Source organism: Phoxinus phoxinus (genome assembly GCF_949152265.1).
Source record: "Phoxinus phoxinus genome assembly, chromosome: 11".
In the NCBI taxonomy this organism is placed as follows: Eukaryota; Metazoa; Chordata; class Actinopteri; order Cypriniformes; family Leuciscidae; genus Phoxinus; species Phoxinus phoxinus.
The window spans coordinates 7,973,062-7,999,833 of NC_136886.1; the positions used below are offsets into that span (position 1 = coordinate 7,973,062).

Consider the following 26,772-nt stretch of genomic DNA (forward strand, 5'->3'; position numbering starts at 1 on the left):
TACTACAATTTAACAGGAAATCACCATTCACACACACAATATAAATAAATAGCACCTAACCCTAATTTTGATCCTCAAGTTATTTTTCATTATATATCTATATCTATAGTACTGGTCAAAAGTTTGGGGTTGTTAAGAAATGTATTGTATCTTTTTCTCACTTATTTAATTAAACATACAGTAATAAGAGTAATATTGAGAAAAATGTTTACCATTTTAAAGTCACTGTTTTTTTAAAATACATTTTAAAATGCAATTTATTTCTATGATAGCTAAACTGAATGTTGAGCAGCCATTACTCCAGTCTTCAGTATCACATGCTCCTTCAGAAATCATCAATTATTCCTCAATGCGGAAAACAGTTGTGAAACGAAAGTTGTGCTTACGAACAATGTGACAATATCCGAAACGAGTCGTCCTCAGAGCTTGGTTTCAATAAAAGCTGTTTTTAAACTAACAAGGAAGTTTTGAGTTTCAGGATGTTTTTAAAGTACAATGACCTCTTTCATGTCTAAATTTTAATTGTATTTCTCAATTCAGGACCCTTTTAATTTCTTTCAAAAAGCGAAAATCTTACTGAACCCAAACATGTGAACAGTAGGGTATCTATATTATATATATTTCTTTATTCTGTCCTTTTATACATCTATTTATGGCGCCACAAAGGCTGCAGGTAGGTTGTGGCCCAATACCCATGTTTGTCAAAGATGATTATGGGATAGGATGGAGGCTTGTCTGTATCTTATTATAAACTGCTGCCTCTCTGGATGCAGTGGATTGCAAATGGAACACAGAGGCCACTTATTTTTGTTCATTGGTGGCAGTATTTATAACAGAAGTAACATTTGATTAATGAGAGTGCGGATGCTATTGTGTGGAGAAATAAAGACTTCATCATTTTCTTTTCATCTTGTATTCATGAAACCAAAACACAGAACAATTATAAGCAGTACATGCATCAAATAACGTATAGTAATGGTGTGTAATTTCAGAAATGAAACGCACAACTTTTTTCTGTTGATATTTCCTCAACGGCAGCTGACACAGGAGTGTATTTTCCTGTAGTGTGGGGTTTCAGCATGGTTGCAGAATTCTCTGGCTCTCTCACAAATATGGCTGCAGGGTGGATCCCTGTATAATGTTAATGAATACAGAGAAAATATTGGCTGCTGGTGTTTTGAATTTATTTAGATAAATTATTACAAATGGAGCTGCAAAATATGTGTAAATAATGGTATTTATTGTAGGTCTGGATGTGTTCAGCTTTTCTTAAAATTAAAGCAGCTGTCATATGCACAATATAATCAAACAATATTGCCGTTTTGCATCAGTTTATCTTTTTTATCCATTCAAGCACTATATTTTATAATATAAGCACTATACTCTTTTGTAATATAGTATAATGCTTTGATCCCTGTTTTGTCTTTGTGGTTAAAGACTTATCGCAACAAACACCAGATTTGGATATTAAATGGATCATTGAGATACATTTATGCATCCAATCCTTAAAGGATATTAATGTCCTTCTTCTGTGGAATGCAAAAGAAGATATGTTGAAGAAAATGTGTAACCAAAAAGATGATGGGCCCCATTGACTTCCATAGTATGGAAAACATACTAGTCAATGGGGCCTATCAACTGTTTGGTTACCCATATTCTTCAAAACATCTTCTTTTGTGTTCAGCAGAAGAAAGAAAGTCATACATTGGATTCTAAAAAAATGTGTTTTACTTAAATGTAAAACAAATGTGATTCCTCTGTCTCTGTCTCATCAGCACAAGCAGAAGACACAAAGTTTATCGGTCCAAGCTGGAAAACGGAACCATATAACCTGATACTGCCCATCCATTCCCCTGAGCAGGAGGCTGTTTTAACCTGTGAGGCATCCGGAGTCCCTTCCCCTCACTACAGGTAGGAATGCTAGCAGTTTATGCATCCTTTCATTGCTATTACAAACCATTTAAGCAGTTGGTTTTGGCAAATTGGCAGCTTATTCCCGTAAGGATCAACTTGAAAAGGATTGGCACTGATTGCTATTGATTTTCCAGGTGAGAGGCAATTTATCTGTCCTCCGGGTTTGCCATTGCATAAATCCAGTAAACTACTGTATTCCTAGCAGCCTATCCCAGTGGCATCCGACTGTGACCCATTTCCATTTGCTTTCCAGAGTTTCACCAGTGTCAACAATTTTAAATGCGCATCAACTAGCTTCGCTAAAGACTGATCTAAAAAAATTACAAAAAGGCAATTTAGCCTACTTCCGAAGATATGTTCAACAATCCATTACTCTGTGTACACATCTCAGCAAGAGCTTTAGGAATTAGCATTCCAAATTTATCTTTCTGAGAGGGGTATGCATGCTACTGTAAGGACGAAAATTGGCTTTGAAATTGGGAGGGATCTAAATGACTAATTTGTGCTAGAGATTCTAAGATACTGTCCCGCATATTCCCTTGTGAGGCGTCTGCTCTGAAAATAGCAGTGTGCTCTAGCTCTGTGGTATATTGTGTTTCGTAGCTTGGGTCAGCATCATGTAAATGCTCAGGCAAGCACTAGGGAGGGAAATAATAACCTTGTGAGTGACATTCGATTTAAACGCTTACATTTCCTTTTAGTGCATCTTTGCGGAAAACACCAATTTAACTGAACATTACGAGAGTATCAATGTTCAAAAAGAAGAAGAGCACACTGACAGTTTAAGTCATGATGCTACCTTTACTTTTGAACAAACAATACAGCTGGAGTCTCCAAGGTCGAATGAGTTTGACTTTCGACCCAGATCCTGGGTTTTTTTATGCAGATATGTAACCATAAATAAACTCTGATGGAAAGGAAATGAAGAGACTTATTATGCATATATTCAACAACATGCAAAATAGTCATTTTCAGCTTTGTCACACTGAAATACACTGCACTCCCTTAATTCTTTAATTCTTTTCTCACAGATATTAGGTATATATTTGGTTTTGGATTGTCATAAAAATAATTTTCCTGAACCAGCTGGGTGTGTGATTGCTTTTAAACATTTTGTACATATAAATGTGTCATTTTTGCAAAGTAAAAGAGAGGAAACTGTCTAGCAACCAGTGTCGGGAGCAGCTAAAAGTAGCGGCACTATAACTACATTTGTCAGTAGCATAGTTCAGTTGTTTTTAAAATAAAATCCTTTCTGGTAACAAACTACTTTTTTTTAATAAGTAATAATGTTGCATGACCAAACAGCCATTTCTGATGGAAAATTCGATTTATTCGAAAATTTTAAGTATTGGAAAGTTCGTACAGTTCTTGTAAACGAACAAACAAAAAATCACAGATTTTCTGTGCAAAATTTTAATTCTTTAATTAAAAATGTTATTTAAATATTTTTCAATAAATGTTAAATATATTTTCTTAATAAATCCTCAATTTAATTATTTTTAGTTCCATCTATTCAAATTTCACATTTAAAAAAAATCTGTGCTTAGAGTAAATGTATCTGTTCAAGTTTAACGTGCCACCCTTATTGAGATTTTTTTTTTGCTTCCATTTTTTTATTAAATCATACATTTTCACTTGATAATTATATATTTTTAGTAGTTTGTATAACTGATTTAAATAAAAAATTTAAAAACGTGTTACTATACTTCAACTACTGTACTTGTGAAAATGTACTCCCTTAATTATGGCAAGCTACAGTTTCAAAGAAGTTTCCCCAACACTTGCACCAGCTGTGTATTGTCTTGCTTTCTGGGAACATTTTCTCTTTCTGTCTCTGATCAAATCTACACCAATCATTCAATGAACTTTACAACAATACACCCAGACACTGATAAGATTGAAGACACTCTAAAGATAATTTCTTGACCTTAAAAAGGAGACATTTGCTGAGTTCTCTCTGACATTAAATTCTTAAAGGCTTGTCTTATAACATCCAATCTGGTCAAGAGGCACCAGAAAAGTTCAGTCCTCCCCAGCAGTCATTTCAAGTGTGTTAGCAAAGAACAGTTGAGGCAGCTAATGTTGTCTGAAGGTTGGCCAATTCTGCTGCAAAACAGTAAGAGGAAGAAGAGTCTCCAATGAGCATCCCGCTACTTTCTTTGTCAAAAGAAATTGTCAGTGTTCCAACAGAGACTGGTGGTATTTCAGTGTCTGCAGGGGCCGGTGTGAACTTTGAGAACACAACGCGCCAGGCTATTTTGCATCTCAGTTTCAGATTCCATAGAAAAGTAACTCAGCTGAGTCAGAGAAGTGCACTTGGCTGGCTTCGGCTCTTCTCTCAAGAAAGCTTTTTAAAGAAAATTGAGTTGCTGTAGTCTTTTGCACTCACAGGATTAAAACCAAGAAATGATATACCAAATCAAAAGTTTTTTTTTATTTTTTATAAATTACTTTATGCTCACCAAGGTTGCATTTATTTGATCAAAAAACTGAATTGTTTTTTTTTTTTTTAAACCAATTTGTGATTCTTTGATGACTAGAAAGAACAGCATTTATTTGATATAGAAATGTTTGTAACAATGTAAAAGTATTTACTGTCACTTTTGATCATTTTAGAGCTTTTTAAAGCTAAAATTTATTTTTAAAAACTCTTACCGAACTTTTGAACGGTAGTGTATATTAGTGAATGTTAATTAAGTTAAATCTAGTTCTGACTTTACCTTTGACTAGACCACAACTGATAGCTTCTAATGAAAATGTATGTTTTCCTGAAGGCCACAAACCCTTCCTCCTAAATCTCGCCGTTGTAGAATCACAGATGTAATAACAATTTAATTGATTTCCTCCTCCTAATATACATTTCTGTGAAAATAGCCCGGCTACTGTTACTAAGGTTTAACCATGATAAGTTGTTGTAAGGGTGGTGATGTGCAGTTTGAAAAGCCTTCATTTCTGTTGGTGTTTCTGCAATTTTGTCAATGCTGTTTACCAAGGCTGTCTAGCTGTTTAAGTGTTTAGCAGAGTTGTTTGACTTCCACGGTAACGCTTTAAAGATAAAACATTCTCAGTAGAGCTCAAATGTCTCACACAGGTTTAGTGTCCTGTGATGTGTTGCTAAGGCGATAATATTTTAGCATATCTACAGAACTCGCTGCTGTGCTTTATGCGACACTTGCATGTAACAAGGCTTCATTCGCCCCACTTAGATAATTGATCCGCGCTGTGAAGAACATTTAGCGCTTATCGTATAAAAGCACAGAGCATGCCAACATTTAGCCGGAAATGTACAATGCAGTAAAAACACTGACCTTTGTATCTCGCTAGTATTCTGTGGTTTGTTCTTTTTGGTCCAGCAAAAGTGAAGTTGCATTAATGTGGTAGTGTGGGTCCACAGGGAGGGATAAGGCAAGCTGTGAAGCAAATTGAGGCCATAGGACAACCATGACTCCATGACACAATCCTTTGTGGGGTATTGTGGTCGACAAGCACTCACACAGCAATCATTTACATGTAAGTTTTACATTAGTTTTAACTACTTGCATTCAGACTATACATTTTTTTATCAGCGTATGCTTTTCTTGGGAATCAAACCCATGACCTTGGCGTTGTTAGTGCCGAAAAGTTCTGTTTTACTCACATTAAGCCTCCCTTTGGTGCTGTTTTAAATCCTTTTAAAAAGCCAAGAATCTGTTTTCCCAACCTACACTTAACCTGACAGGTTGTTCAACTTGCCTAGCATGCTTTCGCGATTGTACGGATATGAAACCTGGTCCATGGAGCAGGCAGTCATCAGAGACGAGAATGTGAAGGAGAGCTGGTTAAAATGCAGAGATTACACTGAGAAAGTCAGAGGTGCTCCTGTGTCGGCCCTCATTAGCTCGGCTCTACCGTGATCTTTGTTGAATGCAGGTTGCTTTCCCGGTTGTAAGAAGAAGTGCGGAGCATTCTTTTGGAAAGATAATTGGAGCTGACTGTTTTTATTTTTTGCACTTTTCACATCCATTTCTCGTGATCCTTTTTTCTAATGACCAGGTGTAGGCTTTGTCTCTGGGCAGTTTGTTAATGTAGTCTGAAATAACATAGAGATTATAATGATAATTATTATGAGGGGACGTTAATAGTGACAGTAATAATAGCGGTGAGGATCATAACGACAGTGATGCTGATGGAGGCTTGGACAGTTTGCTGTGCGGGGGTAGCATAATTGTCCATTAAACTTCTCAGAGAACTTTTTTATACTCATTATCTGAAAATACTTTGGCTCCCTGTCACTACTAAGCCTTTTTGATTCTTGTTAAGGGGCTCCTTGGAGACTGGATTGTTTGTAATTATTTGTCTAGCCTTTAAAAACGATCCTTCATGCACCAATTACCATCAGGATGAATTCTGTTACCTTAACCTACCACTGTGATTTTTGACCATTGCGGTCCTTTAGTATGACTTCAAATAGAACTGAATTCAAAAAGACTACTTTATCCATGGAAAATAAATAAATAATCTTTGAGACTCAGAGTATGATATTAGGGTCTTTTGAATCGTTTAAGATAAACAGACTCAATGTGCTTGTCACTGGTGCTGTGCATTCTGATTTGTACCGGTAATGTTTACATGCAACTGTTAGTCTCCAAAAGTGTTCGAACCAGGTAAACACTCAACAGGAGCACAGATAAAGCCATAGGTGTCATCATGGAAACAACAATATGCACCCTTAAGGTAATACCCTGTATAGGTAGATATGGTACATCCCCAGTAACTGCCCCGCCCTACATTTTATTATTTTCGATAAACCATTTCACTCGGGATACACATTACAATACGGAAGAAAATATCTGACTCTTCATTGCATTGCAACTTTAAAGGGGTGGTAAAATGCCATTTTTACAAGATGTAGCACAAAATACCCCACAGATATTTTTATAAAGCATGGTAAAGTTGTCACTTTTTGAGGATTTGCAAAAACGCACCGTTTTGTGCATGGCCCTTTAAATGCAAATGAGCTGCTGCAGAGGGTGGGGTTTCAAGAGCTTGCGTGTATTAGCAGCTGCGATTACCTCACGCAGACACACTAAAATGACAGAAACTGTTCTGCCTTTAATGTTAAAACGGAGTCAGACAAAGATGGAGAGACTCAAGATGAAGTGACAACATGTAGAATGCAACAGGACGTCTCTGAAAGGTTAGTTGATGAATTTATGTTGCTGATGTGGAGTTAATTAACTGTCTTCAATTAGGACATTCTGTCATGATAATCTATAAATCGGTCGTATAGGAACTGTTGTGAGATGCACACAGAGTGACTTTCTATTGCATGTGAAAAGATGGATGCTAAAGTTTGAGCTGACTAACAAATGTACTCTAATACAACAACTCTTCCTCATCTCAACATGGACTGCGTGTTCAGGGGGCGGGGTTTATGTACATTTTAGACTTGCTGGTGTCACTAAACCCGGAGGAATGTCGTGTAGTCATTACCAGCTGTTTGTTGTAGTCCTTTTCTTTAAAAGCAAATATCTTCCTTTGCTTAGAACTTTGAGCGTTGTAACTTTGCAGATGTTGTTTATGCTCAAACAGCAACATTACACACTAACTAAAGTTAGAAAAGTGAAATCATACTTTAACACCCCTTTAAAGATACACATTTTTTTTTTTCAAATTATAGGTACACTAAGTACCTATAACAAAAATTTGTATAGTATAAGTATAGTTAATAAAATGAGTTTAACTTAAAAAAAAAAAAGATTTATATGATCGCTTGGATAATATGAAGAGAAGGGGAGAAGAAAGGTTGGAAGAGGACATGATATTTTTATTCGCATTCAATTATTTGTCATCATTGAAGAGTGACTGTATATACTCGTATAACTTTTCAGCATGTGTTAGAAATCAATAATTCCTACTTCCATATTTTTCTATGGGTATTGATCTTTCAGAAGTAGCCCCCAACCGAGGGCTGTGATATATCCAATCCTCTTGTTGAAACTGACAAGAAGAAAAAAAAATCTAAAAGTTATAGCTTAGCCAATGAAACAAACAGAACCAAGACTATACCGTGGACAAAGAGTGGAAAATCTGCATATTAACTCATCTGTTTTTCAGATGCTGCTCTTAGTGTTCTTGCATAGATCTGCAAAATGTCCGGTCAGGAAAAAAATGACGGTTTTACAGCATCATGATTCACCTTAAATACATTAGTTGAAATAAGGTGTTTTGGTAACAGTATTTCTCAAGTATGCAATCACAAGCATTACGTTTGTGAAAAAAATTGAGAAAGTGTTGTTGTGTTCAGGTGGTCTGTGGATGTCCTGGTCTGATTAAAGTTGCCTAAATTGTTTGAGAACCAAAAAAAAATAGATGTCAACATCATTTTGTGCAGGCGAATATGTACCAACACAGATGATATTAGATTCTTTCAGGATAATAGACCGGTTATTTCATTCATTTTATATACACAAGACCCCACCCTATGTTAGATGTAGGAGCTTTGTTGATTTATCACGCTATTGAAAGTGTAATGGAAAACTAGATTAGTTTGATGTTGTAATGTAATATTTGACTACTTTGTGAGAACACAAATATTGTCTGTATTTACAGCAAGCAGCCTCGCAGTAATCAACTGTGTAACCCTGCAGGCCGAATGTCACAGTAAATGATATCAAATACAGTGGGCTGGCTATGATATTAGACTCACAAATGATGACTAAAGGAGTCAGATTAACTCGACTGCCACACTGAGATCAATAAATAATGCAGTAGAAATGGGCTTCGAAGAGCTGCAGTAGATCTATTGTTGTCTGTCAGATCTGGGAGAAACCGCGTTGTCCACCCCACTGTTTTTTTTGTTTTTTTGTTTTTTTTCACACAAGTGGAATAATGTAGATCCTGCTACAATTGAGGGTGAACTTACTTCATACTTCCTTTAATAGTTGGGATCAGGTGTTTATACATTTTGTATAAAAAGAAATCCTAGCAACCATCAATGATTACTCCATGTTGAAAAGTTTCTATAGTACACATGCAAGTGTAGATAAATAACTGAAATCACTCTGAAAAATAATGAACCTTTCATAGTTGAGTGTGAAAGCTTTTATTCTAATTAGAACGTAAAACCAACCTACTCACAACTACAGTACACATTGCATATCTTCAGGGTCAATAAATAATTAGGCATTTCTGATTCTTGAGTGCTGTTTTGCTTTCTTTCATCAGTTATTAGTCAGACTGTACTGCAGAAGAACAAAGACGGAAAACAAATGTCAGCAATGAGCTTTGTTTCATGCTGAATCTGGCTGTATAATGAAGCTGGCTTCATCAGATCGATGCATGTGATGAATATTGGTTAGTTAGCTTCTCTGGAGACCACACTCCTGATTGTGTTTGTGTCTCTCCAGATGGTCTCTAAACGGAACGTTCATTGATCTTCATGGTGACGAGAGGCATCGCCTGTCTGGAGGTAACCTGATCATTACTGGCCTGGATCGAGACCAAGACAGTGGTGTCTACCAATGCACTGCGTCCAACACCCGGGGAACCATTCTCAGCAAGAGAGCCACACTACAATTTGCATGTGAGTAATGTAAATGCATACATTTTTAAAGATGTCATTTTATGTATTCAACAATGCATTTTTCCAAAACCACAATACATGCATACACATACATAGACTACCATTTAAAAGATTGGGATCAGTTTTTTGACCAAAACGTGAATAAATGCTGATAAATAAATTAATATATTCATCAAGGAATCCTGACAAAATTCTAGAAAAATTGTAAGCACCAAAACTGTATGCAAATGTTTCTTCATGATTCCTGAAGGATCATGTGACTGAAGAGTGGAGAAATGATGCTGAAAATTCATCTTTGCCATCACAGGAATATATTAAAATGCTTCACATTATTACTGTTTTTACTGTACTTTTGATCAAATAAATTCAGCCTTATTGGGCTTAGTGACTTTCAAAAACTTTTCAAACCCAAACTTTTGAATAGTAGTTTATAGCCCCTTTCCCACAGCAATCCCAGTAATTACCGTAAAAATTACTAGAATTACTTTTCCGGAAAATACACAAGCGTGCTGTTCACACAAGCGTTTTTACCAGAAAGATACCATTCACGGCAACTGTACTTTACCGGTAATTTACCAGTAAAGACTGTATGGGCCCTATTTTAACGATCTGAAACGCAAGTATCAAACACGAAACACAAGTAACTTTGTGGGCGGATCTCGACGCAAATCTAAAATGGGTTGGTCTGAAATAGCTACATTACTCATTGGTGTGGTTTGGGCGTAACGTGCAATAAACCAATCAGTGTCATCTCACATTCCCTTTAATAGCAGGCGCGCTTGTTCCATGGCGGATTGCTATTATAAGGACGGATTTTCCAGGCGCACGCAACTTACATGATGGTAAAGGTGATTTTGCAGTCTTCAGAATTTTGTTTCCCGGTTCTTGACGGACTTTGTCAGATGTCCTTATATACCTATGTGTGATAAAAGAGGTTTGGTCCATCATTACTACAATTACCGGTAGCCTGAATAATTTGGGTAAATGTGTAAGCTAGATTTATGACTATTTTTTCACATCTTCATGGACACCACAATGATTTCCCTCGTTTGGTAATATTTTTCCTTGTAATTATGTATGGTTTGCAAAAATATGAACTGCTGCGTCTGTGTAGATCAGGGTTCCCGCGGGGTCTTAAAAAGTCTTAAAAAGTCTAAAATTCTGAACTTTAAATTTAAGGCCTTAAAACGTCTTAAAAATGGCCAGATTTTCAGCCGAGGTCTTAAATTTAATTTAGTCAGGTCTTAAAAAGGTTTTACCCTCGTTCATTTCCTGAAATGCTGGCCACAGAAAGTTATTACAAAGTAGTAAAAAAGTATCGAGTCGTAGCCTTCAAAGCGGAGCTGTAGCGGGGGTCTCCGACACGTCGCTCTCGAGCTCCAGCAGCTCGTGGCCTGATTGGCGGTAGCTCGCCAAGAGGCCGTTCACATATTGCGTCTTTTGCGCGCTCAAGTTCGTTATTTCAAATTTAGGCGCGTGCCAAGCGCACTCATATTAGAAGCAATGCGCCATTTTTTCCAGGCGGAGTGAGATAAAAAAAAAAAAAGCTCAAGTTTTCAGAATTCTGCAAGCGCACCGCAGGTCATGTGACAACAACGAACCAATCCGCTTCACCCTTTCCGTAACAACATTGAAAGCTCAGTCAACATGAAGGATGGGGGTGCACCGTGCACCCAAACACTGCAGGTGTTTTTCTCTTCTCCGTAAATAATGGCTACAGCAAGCGTTTATGGGTGGAAATCATTAGCTACTAAAACTTATTTGTCGTTGTGGAGAGGGCAGTGCATGGTTGCATAGCAACGACAGACGCAACGGGAAAATCGGACCAAATCTTACTATTAATAATAAAAGAAAAGCTAATATGCATTGTAAATGTCAGTCATTTATCTTTTTTTGACATTAATTCTATAAAAGATTATTTAAAGGCTGAGATACGTGAGGTTTATCTTTTTATAAAACCTTTTTTGTCAAAACGTTATTTGAACTTGTACATTAGTAGATAACATGTTGCAAGACACTCTTAAAATCTAGCCATCATTTTTTACGTTATTATTTTAATGTTTATGTAAACAAAAAGTGCATATTGATGCTAATTGTATTTGTTATTTGCTGGTTAATGCGTCATGTAGGTCTTAAATTTAAATCTTTATGGTCTTAAAATGTCTTAAAAAGGTCTTAAATTTGACTTACTGAAACCTGCAAGAACCCTGGTAGATGAGAGAAGCAAAGTGTATGCATGTTGTGCACACGCTACATTATGGCCAAGCATGTGCCTTTAAAATAGCATCTGAATAACGCGCCACTGACTTTAGACTAGGTTTTTTCTGGTCTGTGGCGGAATTGTTTTCTCAAACTGCAAAATAGCACCAGGGAACGTTTGTGCCGGAACACGCCTCATCTTTTCGCTGAACCGCCCCAGGGAACGCAAGTTCATTCCCTAATTTACCGATGTGTATCTGTGGACGGAAAAGTGCGCTGTGCGTCGGGTGAAAAATAGGAATGATACATGCGTCGGTGTGCAAGATAGGGCCCTTGGTGTGAAAGGGGCTTATGTGTGTATATACATTAGCTCAACCAATGCCATTGAGTTTGGGGCAGGATTAAAAATGTGTCCAAACAATGGCATCTGGAAGGAGCGCTTGGATGTATATAAGCGACATTGTAAAAGCACCAGCTTTGGTATTTGGTATTCACATGGCATTGCTTAAGAAAGAGCAATCAAACGAGCTGTCAAATGTGACAATTTCACAGGGTGAAGCACCATTTCATCGACTTCAAACTCCATCACTCATTCTCATTAGTCACCAGCTTCAACAGCGTCTTTGTACGCTACGAATTGACTCGCAATATTAATACCCGTACTGTCTGCTCCTCAAAGTAAACTGCCAAGTGTGAGAATAGCCATCTATCCACCTGGCCTCTGTGCCTTTGATTTAAAATGCTGTCCTTGTGCATGCTTAAAGAAATCAGATGCTCAAATCATCTTTTCTCAAAGACGGGATTGTTTGAGATGAGAACACACCTGGCCACGGACTTCTTTTGTCTGTCACAAAGACTCCTCACTCTCATGCCGTCTACCTATTGATCCACACAGAGCATCATACGTCCCCCCTAGGAGACAGATTATCATCTTTATGGGTGGGGTAATGAATCTCACTTTAGGGGATTCGTTAACAGGACTTGCTTGACATTTATTTCCTATATTGATCATTGGTTAGTCAAAGGGGAATTATGATTTTAATAAGATGATAATGCCGCTGGCTTTGATAATATGTCATTGTGGCATTTCTTATCTTTCAGACAGCTGTTGAAAACTGCATCCCGTTGCGTTTGCAAGCCAGTGTGAAATACATGCTGTAAAATTTGTCATTGGGAGATTTATTCCATGGTGGCTTTCTATTGGCTGTGTATTGGGGTAATCCTCTCCTGGGGCGAGTTTGAAATGAGTACCTTTCTCAAGGGTGCAATAGCAGCAGAGCAGATTTGTGACCTGACAAACCGTGGCTCACACAAGCGCTCTAGAATTCAAAGCCTAGTTGTGACAACTGGGATTAGTCGGATCATTAACCAGTAGACTCTCTTATATATTGTGATGGGGTGATCACATGCATGTTTAATTTGTGTTTTTATATATTATACCCCCTCAATACCCCAGCATCCACCTAGAAAACCTAGCAATGCACTACCCACTCCACTTAGCAATCACATAATAATGTTTAGAACATCAACCACAATGCCCTAGCAACTATGGTTATTATTGGTTTAATCTATTTCAATTTAATTCATTTTTAATTTGTTTTACAATTTTCCATTTCAATTTAGTTTTCGTTAGTTTCCAATTTATCATTGTTTGTTTAGTTTTCTCATAACATATACATTGCACATAATTATTTCTCAGAGTCTGAAAAGATCGAAGATTCAGTCTCTCTAAACTCCTCCTTTCCACGACCCTACTCTGCTCTGATTGGTCAGACGGCCCAGTCTGTAGTGATTGGCCTACCGTTTGCAGCTCATGTTTGAAACAAAATGCCCATTACCATATCTAAATTTCAGCTCCGGAAGCTTCCCCAGGGCATGATAACACAGTGATACGAATGACGGCGTCGATTTTTCTGTATTACTTCCAACACGAGTACTTAACCTTTTGAAGTGCATGCAAAGTGGATTTGCAGCACTGAAAACAGCATCTTCTCGACATGTCGACAACACGAACCAAACTTTTCCAGGTCTTTAACAACTACAGTGTTTGAGGGCTGGTCAGAGTAGACATCTTACGTGGGCAGCCAATGAAGACCATAGGCTGGCATTATGCATATTTGTTACATTGTTACAACTGGAATTACTGATGACTCATTTCAGCAGTTCAGGATTGATTCTTTCTTTTAGGAGACAATAACTTTACTTGCCGTGAACTTTGATCTTTAAAACTTTGCAGACTTTGTACATTCACAAACAGCTATATTACACACTGCATGAAAGGTAATATTCGAAATAGCATAATAGGGGCAATTTAGCAGAATCTTAAAGTTGAATGTTCCGCCATCTTATTAGAAGAAATCAATAAAAGTAATCAAAAATGAATCCATAAACGCTCACATCTTGACCCTCACATATTAATGTTTTCCATTTATGAAGCAACGGCATTCACTGTGAAGATGTCTGACTTACCACCCAGTCTACAGCCTTCACATGAGTCCAGCCTTATAGATTTTAACACAAGAGACCATTAATCAGCATCTGTGGCTCTGCCGCTCAGGCTCTAAAGCCATTCATCCTGTTACCATGAGCCGAGCAAGTCCTGCTCTTTCCACTTCCACCACGGCTCAGTACTTTGTGGGACTTCTTTTCAGTCAGCAGGGAATCTCTCATTAATTTTTCCCACTGTTTTCCACCACCTCTCCCTAATCCTGATGTTTTCTTCTGCTTGTTTTGTTTTTCTGTTTTTTCCCCCCCTACAATGTAATTTGTCTTATCGGTCACATTGACTCTATATTCTTTGTGTTGGGGAGCCTGGCTCTTGGCTTGTTTGCTTAAGGGTGTGGAATTGGCACAGCAGGCCACAGTTACAGAAGGCCTTCTCTGTCACGATACAATGAGAAGGTTTTTATCATGCCAGGTATACGAGCAGGCTGCCAACTTCCTCTCCTCCTGTTAATTTGCGAGGATGAATCGTGTGGACATGTATTGACAGGGAAGCTGCTGGCTCAGTGGGTGAGATTAAGATATCTCTGGTAATGATGCTGGTAGGTGGAGGCAATGTTAGCATTGCTTTTTTCATACAGCCTCACACTGTTTCACTAGACTGCATTGTCAGACACCCACTGTATGCTTTGGACTTTTCTCAGTCACTGATTCCGTTTCCTTCTTTTTACTTTCTCAAATATGAGCACTACTAAACGATTGCAGTTAACTTTGCTTTTCCATTGCTTACTTTTTTTTCACATTTAATCTGTTACAGATCTGGAAAACTTCAAAACGCAGACAAGAAGTGCTGTCAATGTCAGGGAAGGCCAAGGGGTTGTTTTGTTATGTGGCACACCTTTGCATTCTGGAGGTAAGTCTGTCTATCTCGCCATTTAAAGCAATTTGAACAATTTGTCATATAGTGAATAATTAATTGGTTAGTCAAGCAAAAGATCTGTTTTCATAATCTTTAATAACAACACTGGGTTGCACAAGTTGTTAGATAATGTTAACCAATTGCCAAATAGATATTTAGGCAATTTTTTATTATTATTATTATTTATTTATTTTTTATTCAGTCTGGCTACACTCTGGTATGGGGGACACACTTCTCACCATCCAATCAGTTCCTTATGGATACAATTTCTGTCCTACATTTCTTTTCTTGTTGAATATCCTACTTTACTTGAAAATGTCAAATTATGGAAGTTAAATGGGTTTCAAATGGCGATTCACTTTTGACTTAAATAAAAAAAGTCTGAATCTGTCAAGCGTTGCATACAGACTGTACATGTACTTGCTCTTAAAACCATAAAATGCTTCCTTTTATCCCATTGCATAACATGAAGCCATTTTTTTCCTTGTTTCATAATCCCTGGGAAATTATATGAAACTTGCATAGAGCTTTTTTAGATGAACTGATGGTGAATAAGTTGGTGGGAAAAAAAAAACCCCAGCAACAACAACAAAACTAATGTTCATGTTGCCTCCATTGAAACTTCGAAGTATAATAAATAACACTCCAATGTTATTTCCAGGGGCGGATCTACCGGGGTGGCACTCTAAGAAAAAGCATTGCCACCCCATCTGCTACCTCAGATTCATCCCAGTATAAAATATAAATGTAAATAGTGTTTTCTGTACTTCATTTTTAGCAGCTGCGCTTTAATGTGATGACATAAAAAAGATGTACTCTGTAAAAATGGCATGAAAACACGTCTGATCCACGGCTGCTCACAATGTGTGTAGTCAACTTCATTAACAGGTGACTCTTATGAACAGGTTATTTTTGTGAGTCAAAAACACACAACAAAACCAGTGTAGCTCAATTCACAAACAAATTTGACTGTTTTTCCATTTGTTCGTGAATCCAATCCAATCCCATTCATATAGTCTGGTATTGCGGTATTATTTTCCGCAACGCTTCTCGCTTTATTGAAGTTGTTAGTAGTTGAAAGTCTCAGAAGTGTCATTTCTGCTTTGATATTTTTGCCGTTCTAGCGAATTCAAACGTTTTTGTTGCTCTTAAACTTGATGTACTAAAACTTGATTTTTTATGTCATCCAAGTAGTCTACATAATATTAGTAAACTCTTTAATGACAGACCTATACTTTAACAAGCTCAGATACATTTAGAATGTTTTTTTTTATTTTTTATTAATTTATATTGCTAACTGCAAATTCTAATCTAACTGAAAGATGAAGGCTGCAATATTAATGTTGTCCACTAGATAAGGAATCTTGTTAGCCTAATTTTCTATAATATTTGATCCCTTTGAAAGGAAATAAATTCATTGATAGTTCATTTGTATAGCTATTGTGTACTGGCAGTATAATTGTATATAATTAGTGTACATAGAAATTTGTGAAATGCTTATAGATCATTAAATATTTAACTTTTATTGATTTCAGTGGGATCATTAATCATTTACATGGGACATTGGTGCTTGCACCCCGATGATTGCCGCTTGCGGCTGAATTCTGTTTTTAATTATAGTATAGATGTAGTATATGATATAGATTGAGTATAGATGACTGAATGCTTGCTTGCTTTCGTGTTTCTCCCCCCACTCTCTCACAGTCCTCATGTCACCCCCAATAAATAATTTTCTAGATCCACCCTATAGTTGTTTCAGAGGCTGGAACCAGGAGTGTCAGAAATGCATGTTCGCATGGTAATTGTGCTTCTTTTAGGCATACATGTCCCTATCCTTAGACAAGACTGAGGTTGTAATTCAACCAGCTGTAATTGGACAGAAGTCATTAGACCCCAAGTGCAAACAAGAACCAGGCAGTGAGAAACATCAATATCAATTAGAGGTCGTGACTATTACCGCGACAAATGAGATGTCAGAAATTAGAAGATGTGAATTTGTTTGATAGGCTGGCAATTATAGTTTGCTGAGATACATCTGTAATTAACCATTTGTTTAATTAGAGAACCCAGCATTTCATATGAGAATACTCTAATGTTTGGCTTTAATGTCACAAGCGATTGAAAACATAGGCTAACTATGACGAAAATGCCAGAAATAAATAATTCAAAAGAGCTCGAGAAGGCAGAAAATTAATCAAAATACTTTGTTGTGAAGCAGACCCGTTTCTGAACCACTGATGGTCATTTTACTGGGTGTAAGCATGCTGGTTAGCATTAGACCTTCTAAAGAAACTCATTTACTATGGATCGCAGATCCTTCCATCGTTTGTTTGGCTTCAATTTGTTTTCTCATTTGGATCACTTTCTTTTCAATCAGACCTGAATCTGGAGGCAAATGGAAATAAAGACCTGAAATTGAAATCTCAACCCAATTAGTAGGAAATATGTTTTTTTTAGACAAATGCTTTTTTTTGTTTTGTGCTGAGTAGGTAATCAATTGTTTATCACTGAAAAATGCAAACAAGAATGCTAAGCTTTGCAAATTTCAAACTGATTACATTATAAAAGTTTTTGCTGTGCATAAGTTGAGGAATTACAATATAGTTTAGATCTAGGCTGCATATTGAACTCAAAAGACAAATGGGTTATTATTGCCAACCTGTTTTATTGTGGAAGAAGCTATATTGTTTTACACTAGTAATATTTAAAGCATCTAAGCTATTTTCCCTATGAGCAATGCTGAAGATTTGCATTGTTGTAAAACTGCATGTGATCAAACATTTTAAAAGCAAGTTTTCACTGCTCCACATTTGCAGTTTCCTGCTAGATCAAAATGTCTTGTTATCAAAGTACCCATGATCTAGCTGTCTATTGAGATTGCTGAACTAAAAAAAAAACAAATTGGTTATTATTACCAACCTGTTTTGTCATAGTGGAGGAAGCTATTATTCTACACTAGTAATATTTAAATAACTTTTTCCCAGGGCAACTGTTTTGTCTGTTGAAAATATTGTGTGTTATCAAACCATTTTCTCTGCTCTCTGATAAATCAAATGGCACAAGATCAATGATCCACATACACTACCGTTCAAATGCTCAAGGTCAGTACGTGTTTTCTTAAAGAAATTGATCATTCATTCAACAATTGATCAAAAGTGGCAGTTAAAACAATGTAAGATTTTGATTTTAAATAAATGCTGTTTTTAGAACCTTTGGGGGTGGAAAAACTATCATGGTTTCCACAGACAACTGTTTTTTTTTACATTGATAATAATAATAATAATTTATTGAGCATCAAATCAGCATATCGGAATGATTTCTGAAGGATCGTGATCATGTGACACTGAAGACTGGAGTAATGATGCTGACAATGCAGCTTGGACATCACAGCTGTAAATTGCATTTTTAAATATATTCACATTGAAAACAGTTATTTTAAATTGTAATACTATTCTATAATATTGCTGTTCTTACTGTATATTTGGTCAAATAAATTCAGCCTTCTTTCCAAAAGCATTCTACCCCAAACTTTTGAATGTAGCATTCAATTTAGCTATTCATGAATTGAGCAGTTACAGGCTAACTTAGAGTATGATTTTGTGGCTCTTTTTGTTGGTGAATATATGTTCTATGAATTACATTTATGGACATACATATTTTTAATGAATTGCATTCAGAGCATTTATCTCTTGACTTTGACCTTATTTTAACGCTGTATAGGCCACTGTCTGGCATCACTAAGCATTAAGCATCACTTCCTTACATTTCAATAATAAAGCATAGACAGCTCTTATATTGTATATCACAATGCCGAGGAAATGTACTTTCCCAGTGGTGGACTCTTTCATTGTAGTTCTGAACAGCAGGTTTGTTAGTGTTTTTAGTAACAATTCTCTCTTTTCGATTGTCGATCAGCGCATTTGCCAAAGAGCTCTGATGCAAGGAATCCTGGGCCAACCTGATCATAAAGAATTGCTTTTAACTTCACGACATCCAGCCTGCCAGCGTGTTTCCCATTCGTTTAATAGGCGGTGCGGTCTTGGGGGACACTTTTTGAGTGGCAGCCATCCCGTACACCTTTCCAACAGTTGCATCATGTGCACGAGCCTCTCTTTCCCGTTCCCTTCCCCCTCTTAGTCTCCTGTAGATGACACGCTAATGCACTGTGGCAGGGCCTTCGGTCTTCTCTGGTTCAGCCTTTTTCAGTAAGAGCCAGCCATGCATGAATGACGCCAGCAGAGAAGCCTTCGTCCCTAGCCACGGTGAAGCCGGACAGGGCATGTGTCATAAGAGTGCCAGTGAGGCGCTTTAATCTAGTTTGTTTCGCTCCCTTTCCTGCCGCCTCACAAAGGAAGAGTCACTCTGTTTACTGAACCTCACCTGCCCTAAGGAGGTCAGCCCGAGGCAAAGCGAGTGGTGTAATACAGACACTTTGTACGCTTTGTACTCAAGATTATAGTTTACCAAACAAAGTGACTCTACACCTTTCTGAAAGTATAAATGTCTGTGTCAGAATATAACTCTGTGTTTCTGACATCTTTCTAGACCTCACATTCACCTGGGTCTTCAACGAGTACCCTCACTTCGTCCTGCAAGACAGCCGGCGCTTTGTGTCCCAGGAGACGGGGAATCTCTACATAGCTAAAGTGGAACCATCTGACGTAGGGAATTACACCTGCGTGGTTAATAACACTATTACCAAGGAGAGGGTGTTCAGTTCGCCGACACCTTTAGTGCTGAGAAACGATGGTAAGAGGGTTGTCTGTCAAATACTGTACAGTTTATGCACTGTAAAAAGATAAAAGACTGTAAAAATGTTACTCAAAAAACCTGTTAATGGTAAAGGCCCCGATATACTTCAAACAATATCTAAAGACAAACTGAAGTCATTACGAACTAATCAGACAAAAACAAAGGACGTTTGGAGTTGGCAAAGCAACCTTTTTAAGAAAAGTTAACTTGTTTGTTTTGTACTACCATTGGTCCATGGCTCTGTTGGTTCATTAGTTCATTTGTTCTGTTCAGCCCCTTGAGGTTGGACATCCTGCTTTATACGAAAGCTGCTTTATAGTAGAAAATAAAGTTGTAATTCTAACTGAAAGCGACACTGTCACTGTTTTTCATGTTTAATACTGTAAAGCTGCTTGCTTTAAAGCAATATATTGTATGGAGTGCTATACAAGTAAATGTGACGTGACGCTAAATTGCAGAGCTGGTGCATATACTGTATATTCACATCGCTATGTTCAGATGTTTTCTGAACTCTTATTTTTACACTGCTGTCATTTTTGTTGTCTGTTAATTTGGTTGTTGGGAGGAAATCGCACAGCACGTATTAACATATTCATCTAAATGGCGCTCTCAGCAGCTTGGGCAGCATCATTAACAGTATACCGCAGTATATATTACCAGTATAGTTCATTAACAGTATACCGCTGCTCATATATTTCTTTTTATATAACAAAGAAGACATATTCCCTATGTATCGGGGCCTTAAGAAACCTTACTCTATATTGTGAAAAACTTGAATAGATATAATGGGACATTTCATCTAATTTTACAGTAAAATACAGTTAAATCTACAGTTTTTGGAAGTGCAAATCATCTTATAATTTACAGTGAAAAATCGTAAATAGACTTTCCCAGAATTCTCGGTGTGACAGCTCACGTTTTTCAATGAAATATCTGTTTCTTCTTAGTTTCAGTTATGCAAATTAAGGTTTTATGTTACATCTTATGCTGGTAAATTAATGTTTATTACATTATTTTAGTGTGTTACCATGATGGTGGTTTGTTTTAGAGTGCGTGAACTTTCTATATATTAGTACTTACCTCAGCTTGTCGAAAAGCTACTTGTCGTGAAGCTTTCTCTTTACCACCTCTGTGTTTTAAGGTGGTTGTCAGTATTTCATTAAGCTCTAAAACATATTTTAGTATTGGTATATCAACATTATTTCAGTTAATGAAATTTACTATTTTTTAACGTATATTTGTTTAGTCTGTAAAACTTAATGTTGCTGCCATTTTTTAAAATGGTAATTGTCTGGCAAACACAGATTTCACAGATTTTTCAGTTGGGTCAAAAGAGCATGTGTCATTTTTTTTGAGAGATCTTCATTCGTAAATGTCAGAGATGTATTTATGCCGCTGTCTTGAAAGCTAAACTGCCTCTTTTAAGAACACTAACCTGCATTCTTGACAATGTCTCAAAGGAGGCCACATTTCCATTTGAGATGGATCCTGTTTTTATTATGTGTGTTCCATAAATCTTTAATAACGTGTCTCTGTATTTTTGGCACAATCTTCTCGGTTCCCCAGCTCATTGACAGGTCTTTGTGTTTTGCCATTTGTTGTTGTTTTGCTTGTATTCTGTAGTACAAAGCTTGTATGTTATAAATCATGAATGACAAAGCCGTTTGCATCTGTGGTGTATTGTCTGCCCATGGCAGGAGCGATGGGAGAGTACGAGCCCAAAATAGAGCTTCATTTCCCAGACACCATTCCAGCTGCTAAAGGATCCACGCTGAAGCTAGAATGCTTCGCCCTGGGAAAGTAAGTCCGACATGCACACACCTGGGTCTGTCTGGGTCCTCTCTGTACAAACTGTTGCCCGAGTTCACACCATTGCTTAGCGCTGTTTCATTTGATCCTGCGTTATTAAATACACCAAATTTGTGATCAGCACTTCAGGTTCTTTCTTAATGCGATTTGCAATCTGTCACGGAAGCTTTTTACAGAGGCCTTTTCACTATAATGGCCTGCTTTGCAGAGAGCAATGGCCTGCAAGATTTCCTCCTTAAATAGTGTGAAAATAGAGCTGCAAGCTTCTTTTCAAAAGAAGAGCAGAAGGGTTGTCGTTTAGAAAGGGGGTAATGCAGGTTTTCAAAGAGCGGAAGATGGTGGTTTTCACACTATACAAGGAGTGCGTCTGCCTAGATTCAATTCTGAATAAGATCCATTCACACTCCGATTATCTTAATGGGTATATATTTGACGAAATAAGGAGGAAATGGATTTTCTTTTGCCAAACATTATGGAATTTCAGTTCCTCTGTCAACGTTCCTGTAGATAGTGCTGGCAACGCCGGTGTCATGGATTGTTCCTGAAATACATGAACTGATCAAATTGAATGAAATTTAAATCAATTTGGATAAAAGCATCAACCAAATGCATATGTACACTACCACTTTCAAAAGTTTGGGTTCTGTAAGATCTGTTAACATTTTTTGAAAGAAGTCTCATGCTTATGGCTTTATTTATCTGATCACAATTAGAGTAGAAACCATAATATTGTCCAATTGTATTACCATTTAAATTCATTGCTTTCTATTTTAATATATTAACGTGTAGTTTATTCCTGTGATGGCAAAGCTGAAATTTCCTTCAGAAATCATTCTAAAATGCTGATTTGGTGCTTAAGAGATTTTGTGCTGCTTTAGTTTATTCTAAATAGAAATATTTTATAACAATACAGAAGTCTTAACTGTTACTTTTGATCAATTGAATGCATACTTGCTGAATAAACCCTGAACTTATACATTAATAATTATTAATAATTATTAAAAATGATCAAATGCATAGCTAGAATTAATTGTATTACACTTTAGATAAAAGCATCTGCTAAATGAATTTCCACTCACCAAACCATAATTCATAATTCTGGAATTAGACTATTTAATACCTCAAATGGAATTGTGTGAATGAAAAAAAGTTCCTGTAGCTGGTAGAAAATGAAGCTCGCAATGCCAAGGTCGTAAGTTTGATTCCTACGGAATACATTAATGATTAAAAACCTTAAATGCTTTGAATAAAAGGTTTTTCCAAATGCATAAATGTAAATGCAAAATGTATGCATAATAAAATGCGTTGCTTGGATGCAATGTATGTCGCTTTGTATACAAGCTTGTATACCGTAGCAATGCCAAGGTCATGGATTTGTTTTCCAGGCAATTAACATTCTAATTTAAAAAAAATATATTTGCTTTAGGTGAAAGTATCTTTCATATGAATTTGACTAACTACTAATGGTGTCTTCACTTCGGTTTCACAGTCCAGTTCCTAAGATCAGCTGGAGAAGAACCAGTGACGTTTCATTCCCAAACAAAGTCAAACTGAAAAATTCTAACGCCATTCTGGAGATTCCGAGTTTTCAACAAGAGGACACAGGGACGTATGAGTGCATTGCGGAAAACAGTCGTGGAAAGAATGCTGCAAGGGGTCGCGTGTCTTTCCATGGTGAGTTGTTTTCTTATAGTCATATGTATTTGTAATTTAATACCTCTTTCTCTTTCCATCTTATATAAAAAACCTTGTCAACATAATTTACCCTAAACCTATTGTTATACATTTTTGTGTATTTTTTTCTACCTTTTGAATTTGTTATTTGATATGTATAGATAGATGCTTCTGTTGAGAGATCAACTTTGTCTCATCAAGATTTACAGTCATTTGAAAAAAATATGACTGTTGCCATATGGCAGTTCTGTCCCGCCTTGAAACTGCAGTAATAAATCAGTAGACAGTGGCATCAGTTATACTGCAGTTATTTATTAGTTTTATAGAAATATAATTATATTTTTGCAGTAAGAACATTATGATTTATGTTTTATCTTTTGAGAAAAATGAACACAGGGTAAAAAATTATGGTTGACTTAATTTGAGTTTGTAGGAGATCCAACTGCCTCCATATCAATTTATTAAAAAGACATGAATTTAATCCATAAAAACATTTTATATTAAGAGAGCACAGAATGCCACTGTATATTGTTAACTTTATTTATTTATTTAAAATAATTTATGTATTTTACTTATGAAAAATATTTTTACTTTTGTAACTGAAGCTATTTCAGTCGTACTGTTTACCAGAAAGAAAGCAAAGACATGATTCTATAACAGTTTTATGAGGTTCTACTACCTGGAGTGGCATAATTATGACATTGTCTACTGTCATTATGGCACGTTAAACTGCACACAACCTCGCTATGCCATATATGTCATAACTCACAGTGAGGACATGTCATAACAAGTGTCTCGATTGACTTGTGTCCTTGAGAGACATGACATTTCATGATTCACGTGATTGTGACCTTCTGCAATGAGCACCTCATTGTAGAAGGTCACAGTGGCATTCCATGAAAAGTCAAGCTTAATTTGAAATGTATGGCATTGTTGTATTAATAATTGTATACCCTTTACCTTTATCCTCTCCTCAAATTATTTTTCTTTTCATTTTCAAAAATTGAGTGTTCATCAGAGTCGTACTAAACTTTGTCAGTTTTGAAATTGATATTGGAACACACACAAAAACATTTACTGGATTCAAGGAGTTTTTGTAGTTGTTGTAATAATAATAGTAACATACACACACAAACACACACCTTTTCTCAGAATTGGTCAATATAAACTTGGAATTGCGAGTTATGAGGTCCAACTCTAATGGGAGAAAGTCAGCTCACGAGTTTTTATTGAGATTTTAAATCTTGCAATTAGCATAAAAAAGTTGGAATTACCATTATAAAGTCTGAATTGTGAGATATAAACTCGCAATTCTGAGAAATAAAGTCAGAATTGCGAGTTTATATCTTGCAATTCAGACTTTATAATTTGCAATTGAGAGTGTGAGTCTTGCAATTCTGAGAAAAAAGTCATAATTGTGTGATAAAAAGTCGCTATTACCTTTTTGTATTTTTTTATTCTGTGGCGGAAACCAGCTTCCATATATCTAACACACACTCTGAAATCTTTTTGGATTATCTGTCTTTGCAAGGACTTATGAATGCATCTGTATGCTTGCGAAACTGAAATACAATTCTGTAGGATAAAGGAAAACGGGAGTTTGCCTTGCCAAAGTAGATTGTCGGTTCCACTATTTGACTTTGTGCAGAAAACAAGCAGTTTGAAAAGCACTGGATTGGTGTCGGTCTTAAAGGATTCATAGGTCTTATCCTAGGTTTTTTAAATTAACATTTGTGAAGAGAAATGCAATCATACGAATGTGTTAATTGATCTCAAGACTCTGTACGTGGCGCTGGAGTGTTTGCCAGCCAAAAGGATAATAAAGCTTCCAGAAGGAGGTCAAAGGATTTGTAGCTCGGAACGGGGCACGTGCCGCAGTGTGATTGAATTGATTTATTCATTGAACATCTTACTTCAGTAGTTAGATTCATATTCAGATGGCTCCTTGTGAAATGGTTCGTCTATTGTTTGTTGTTATAGGAGTGTCAAGCATGCAGTCAACATTATACAGGCTAGCGAATGAGTGTATGGCGAGCCTTTTTAGAGGTGGTGAAGCGGCTTATGCGATTCTCATATTGCAGCCTTTTCTGATAATGATAATTAATAATTCAAGGGTTAACACTGTGTGATTAGAGCAATTTAATTGAATGTGGGATTTGCTGTCTGTATGTCAACTTAACTTTGAAGGAATAGTACAATTTTGTCACCATTGGCTCAACCTCGTGAATCTGATGTATGGCACACAAAAGGAGTCATGTCCTTGTACATTGATAAATTATACACATTACCATTTAAAAGTTTAAGGATAAGTAGAGATAATATTTTACTTTTTTTAAGTAAAATGTATGGGGGGGAAATGTATGTAAATGTATTTAAATGTATGGGGAAAAAGCAACCAAGAGAAGCATAGCATCTCCTTTAGTTTGGCATAGATGAATGAAAGTCATATAAGTTTGAAATGACCTGTAGGGTGAAAAAACAATGATGGATTTTTCATTATTGGGTGAACTTTTACTTTAATTGTTTCTGTCATCAAGGCATTTGAATCTATTAGCCTTGGGTAATGTGGCTGGTTTTAATATGCAAGTGTAACATTTCATTTATGTGTATAATTTAATGTGTCAATCATCGACCCTTTATCCATTGTTTGATTGATCAATGTGCTTCCTTTCCACAGCCACACCTCATTGGCTGCAAACAACGACAGACACTGCATTGTCCATTGAGGAGAATCTGTTTTGGGAGTGCAAAGCCAATGGGAAACCAAAGCCCTCTTATAGCTGGCTGAAGAACGGAGAAACTCTTATATCTGAGGTACTTTAGGGCTTTATCTGCTCTTACTGTACTATAGTTCAAGGTTAATGCAAACATATTCTCATTGCTGACATAAAAGCGAGAAAAGAAAAAAAAAGCCAACATCTGTTTAAGTAGGAGAGACTCCCATCAACAAACAAAAGCAGTTATAAGGCAGCAGAAAGACTCCATTAGATGTGACCTGCATTCAAGCCGAGAGTGACCCGCACCTCCTCCCCTCCCTTCCATCACACATCACGTCAATCTCTCCTTGTGACTCTTTGTGCTGAGGTCAGCCCTTAAAAACAGCCGATAGGCTTAAATGTCTGCTATGCCATTAGCAGAACCATCAACTCAACACCTCCCTTCCTGTCTCGTATACTTTTCCGACTGGGCGCCCATTCCAAATGAATTGGCCATTAGTATTTTACTGTTATGTTCCACGTTTCTTTTCTGTTCATCGGAGCAGAGGGTCAGCATTTTTTTTTCCTCTTTCTCCTTTGTAACCTCCTCCACCCTCTCCAAACCCATCCTTAGATGTTCAATTGACAGACCTCCAGTGTTAAAGTGTGCTTATTGGTTGATATTGGATATACATTGGCTGATATTGGATATTTCATTTTTCAGTTCCCGTATTTTTACATTTAAATAATTGAATAACACTGTCAAATGTATCATGTGTGGCAAGTCTTAAAATAAATAT

The 26,772-nt window shown here is 36.7% G+C and overlaps 1 protein-coding gene across 1 annotated transcript in view; it reads left to right on the plus strand.

Moving 5' to 3' along the window:
* The window catches only part of cntn3b (contactin 3b), a 66,738-nt gene that overhangs the window by 12,216 nt on the left and 27,750 nt on the right, over positions 1-26,772 (plus strand). Inside the window, exons 3-9 of the mRNA XM_079629351.1 lie at positions 1,776-1,911; positions 9,306-9,481; positions 14,940-15,035; positions 19,587-19,790; positions 21,491-21,593; positions 23,092-23,276; positions 25,954-26,090. Of these exons, the coding sequence (XP_079485477.1) occupies positions 1,776-1,911; positions 9,306-9,481; positions 14,940-15,035; positions 19,587-19,790; positions 21,491-21,593; positions 23,092-23,276; positions 25,954-26,090 (1,037 nt within the window). The remainder of the gene's footprint in view (positions 1-1,775; positions 1,912-9,305; positions 9,482-14,939; positions 15,036-19,586; positions 19,791-21,490; positions 21,594-23,091; positions 23,277-25,953; positions 26,091-26,772) is intronic.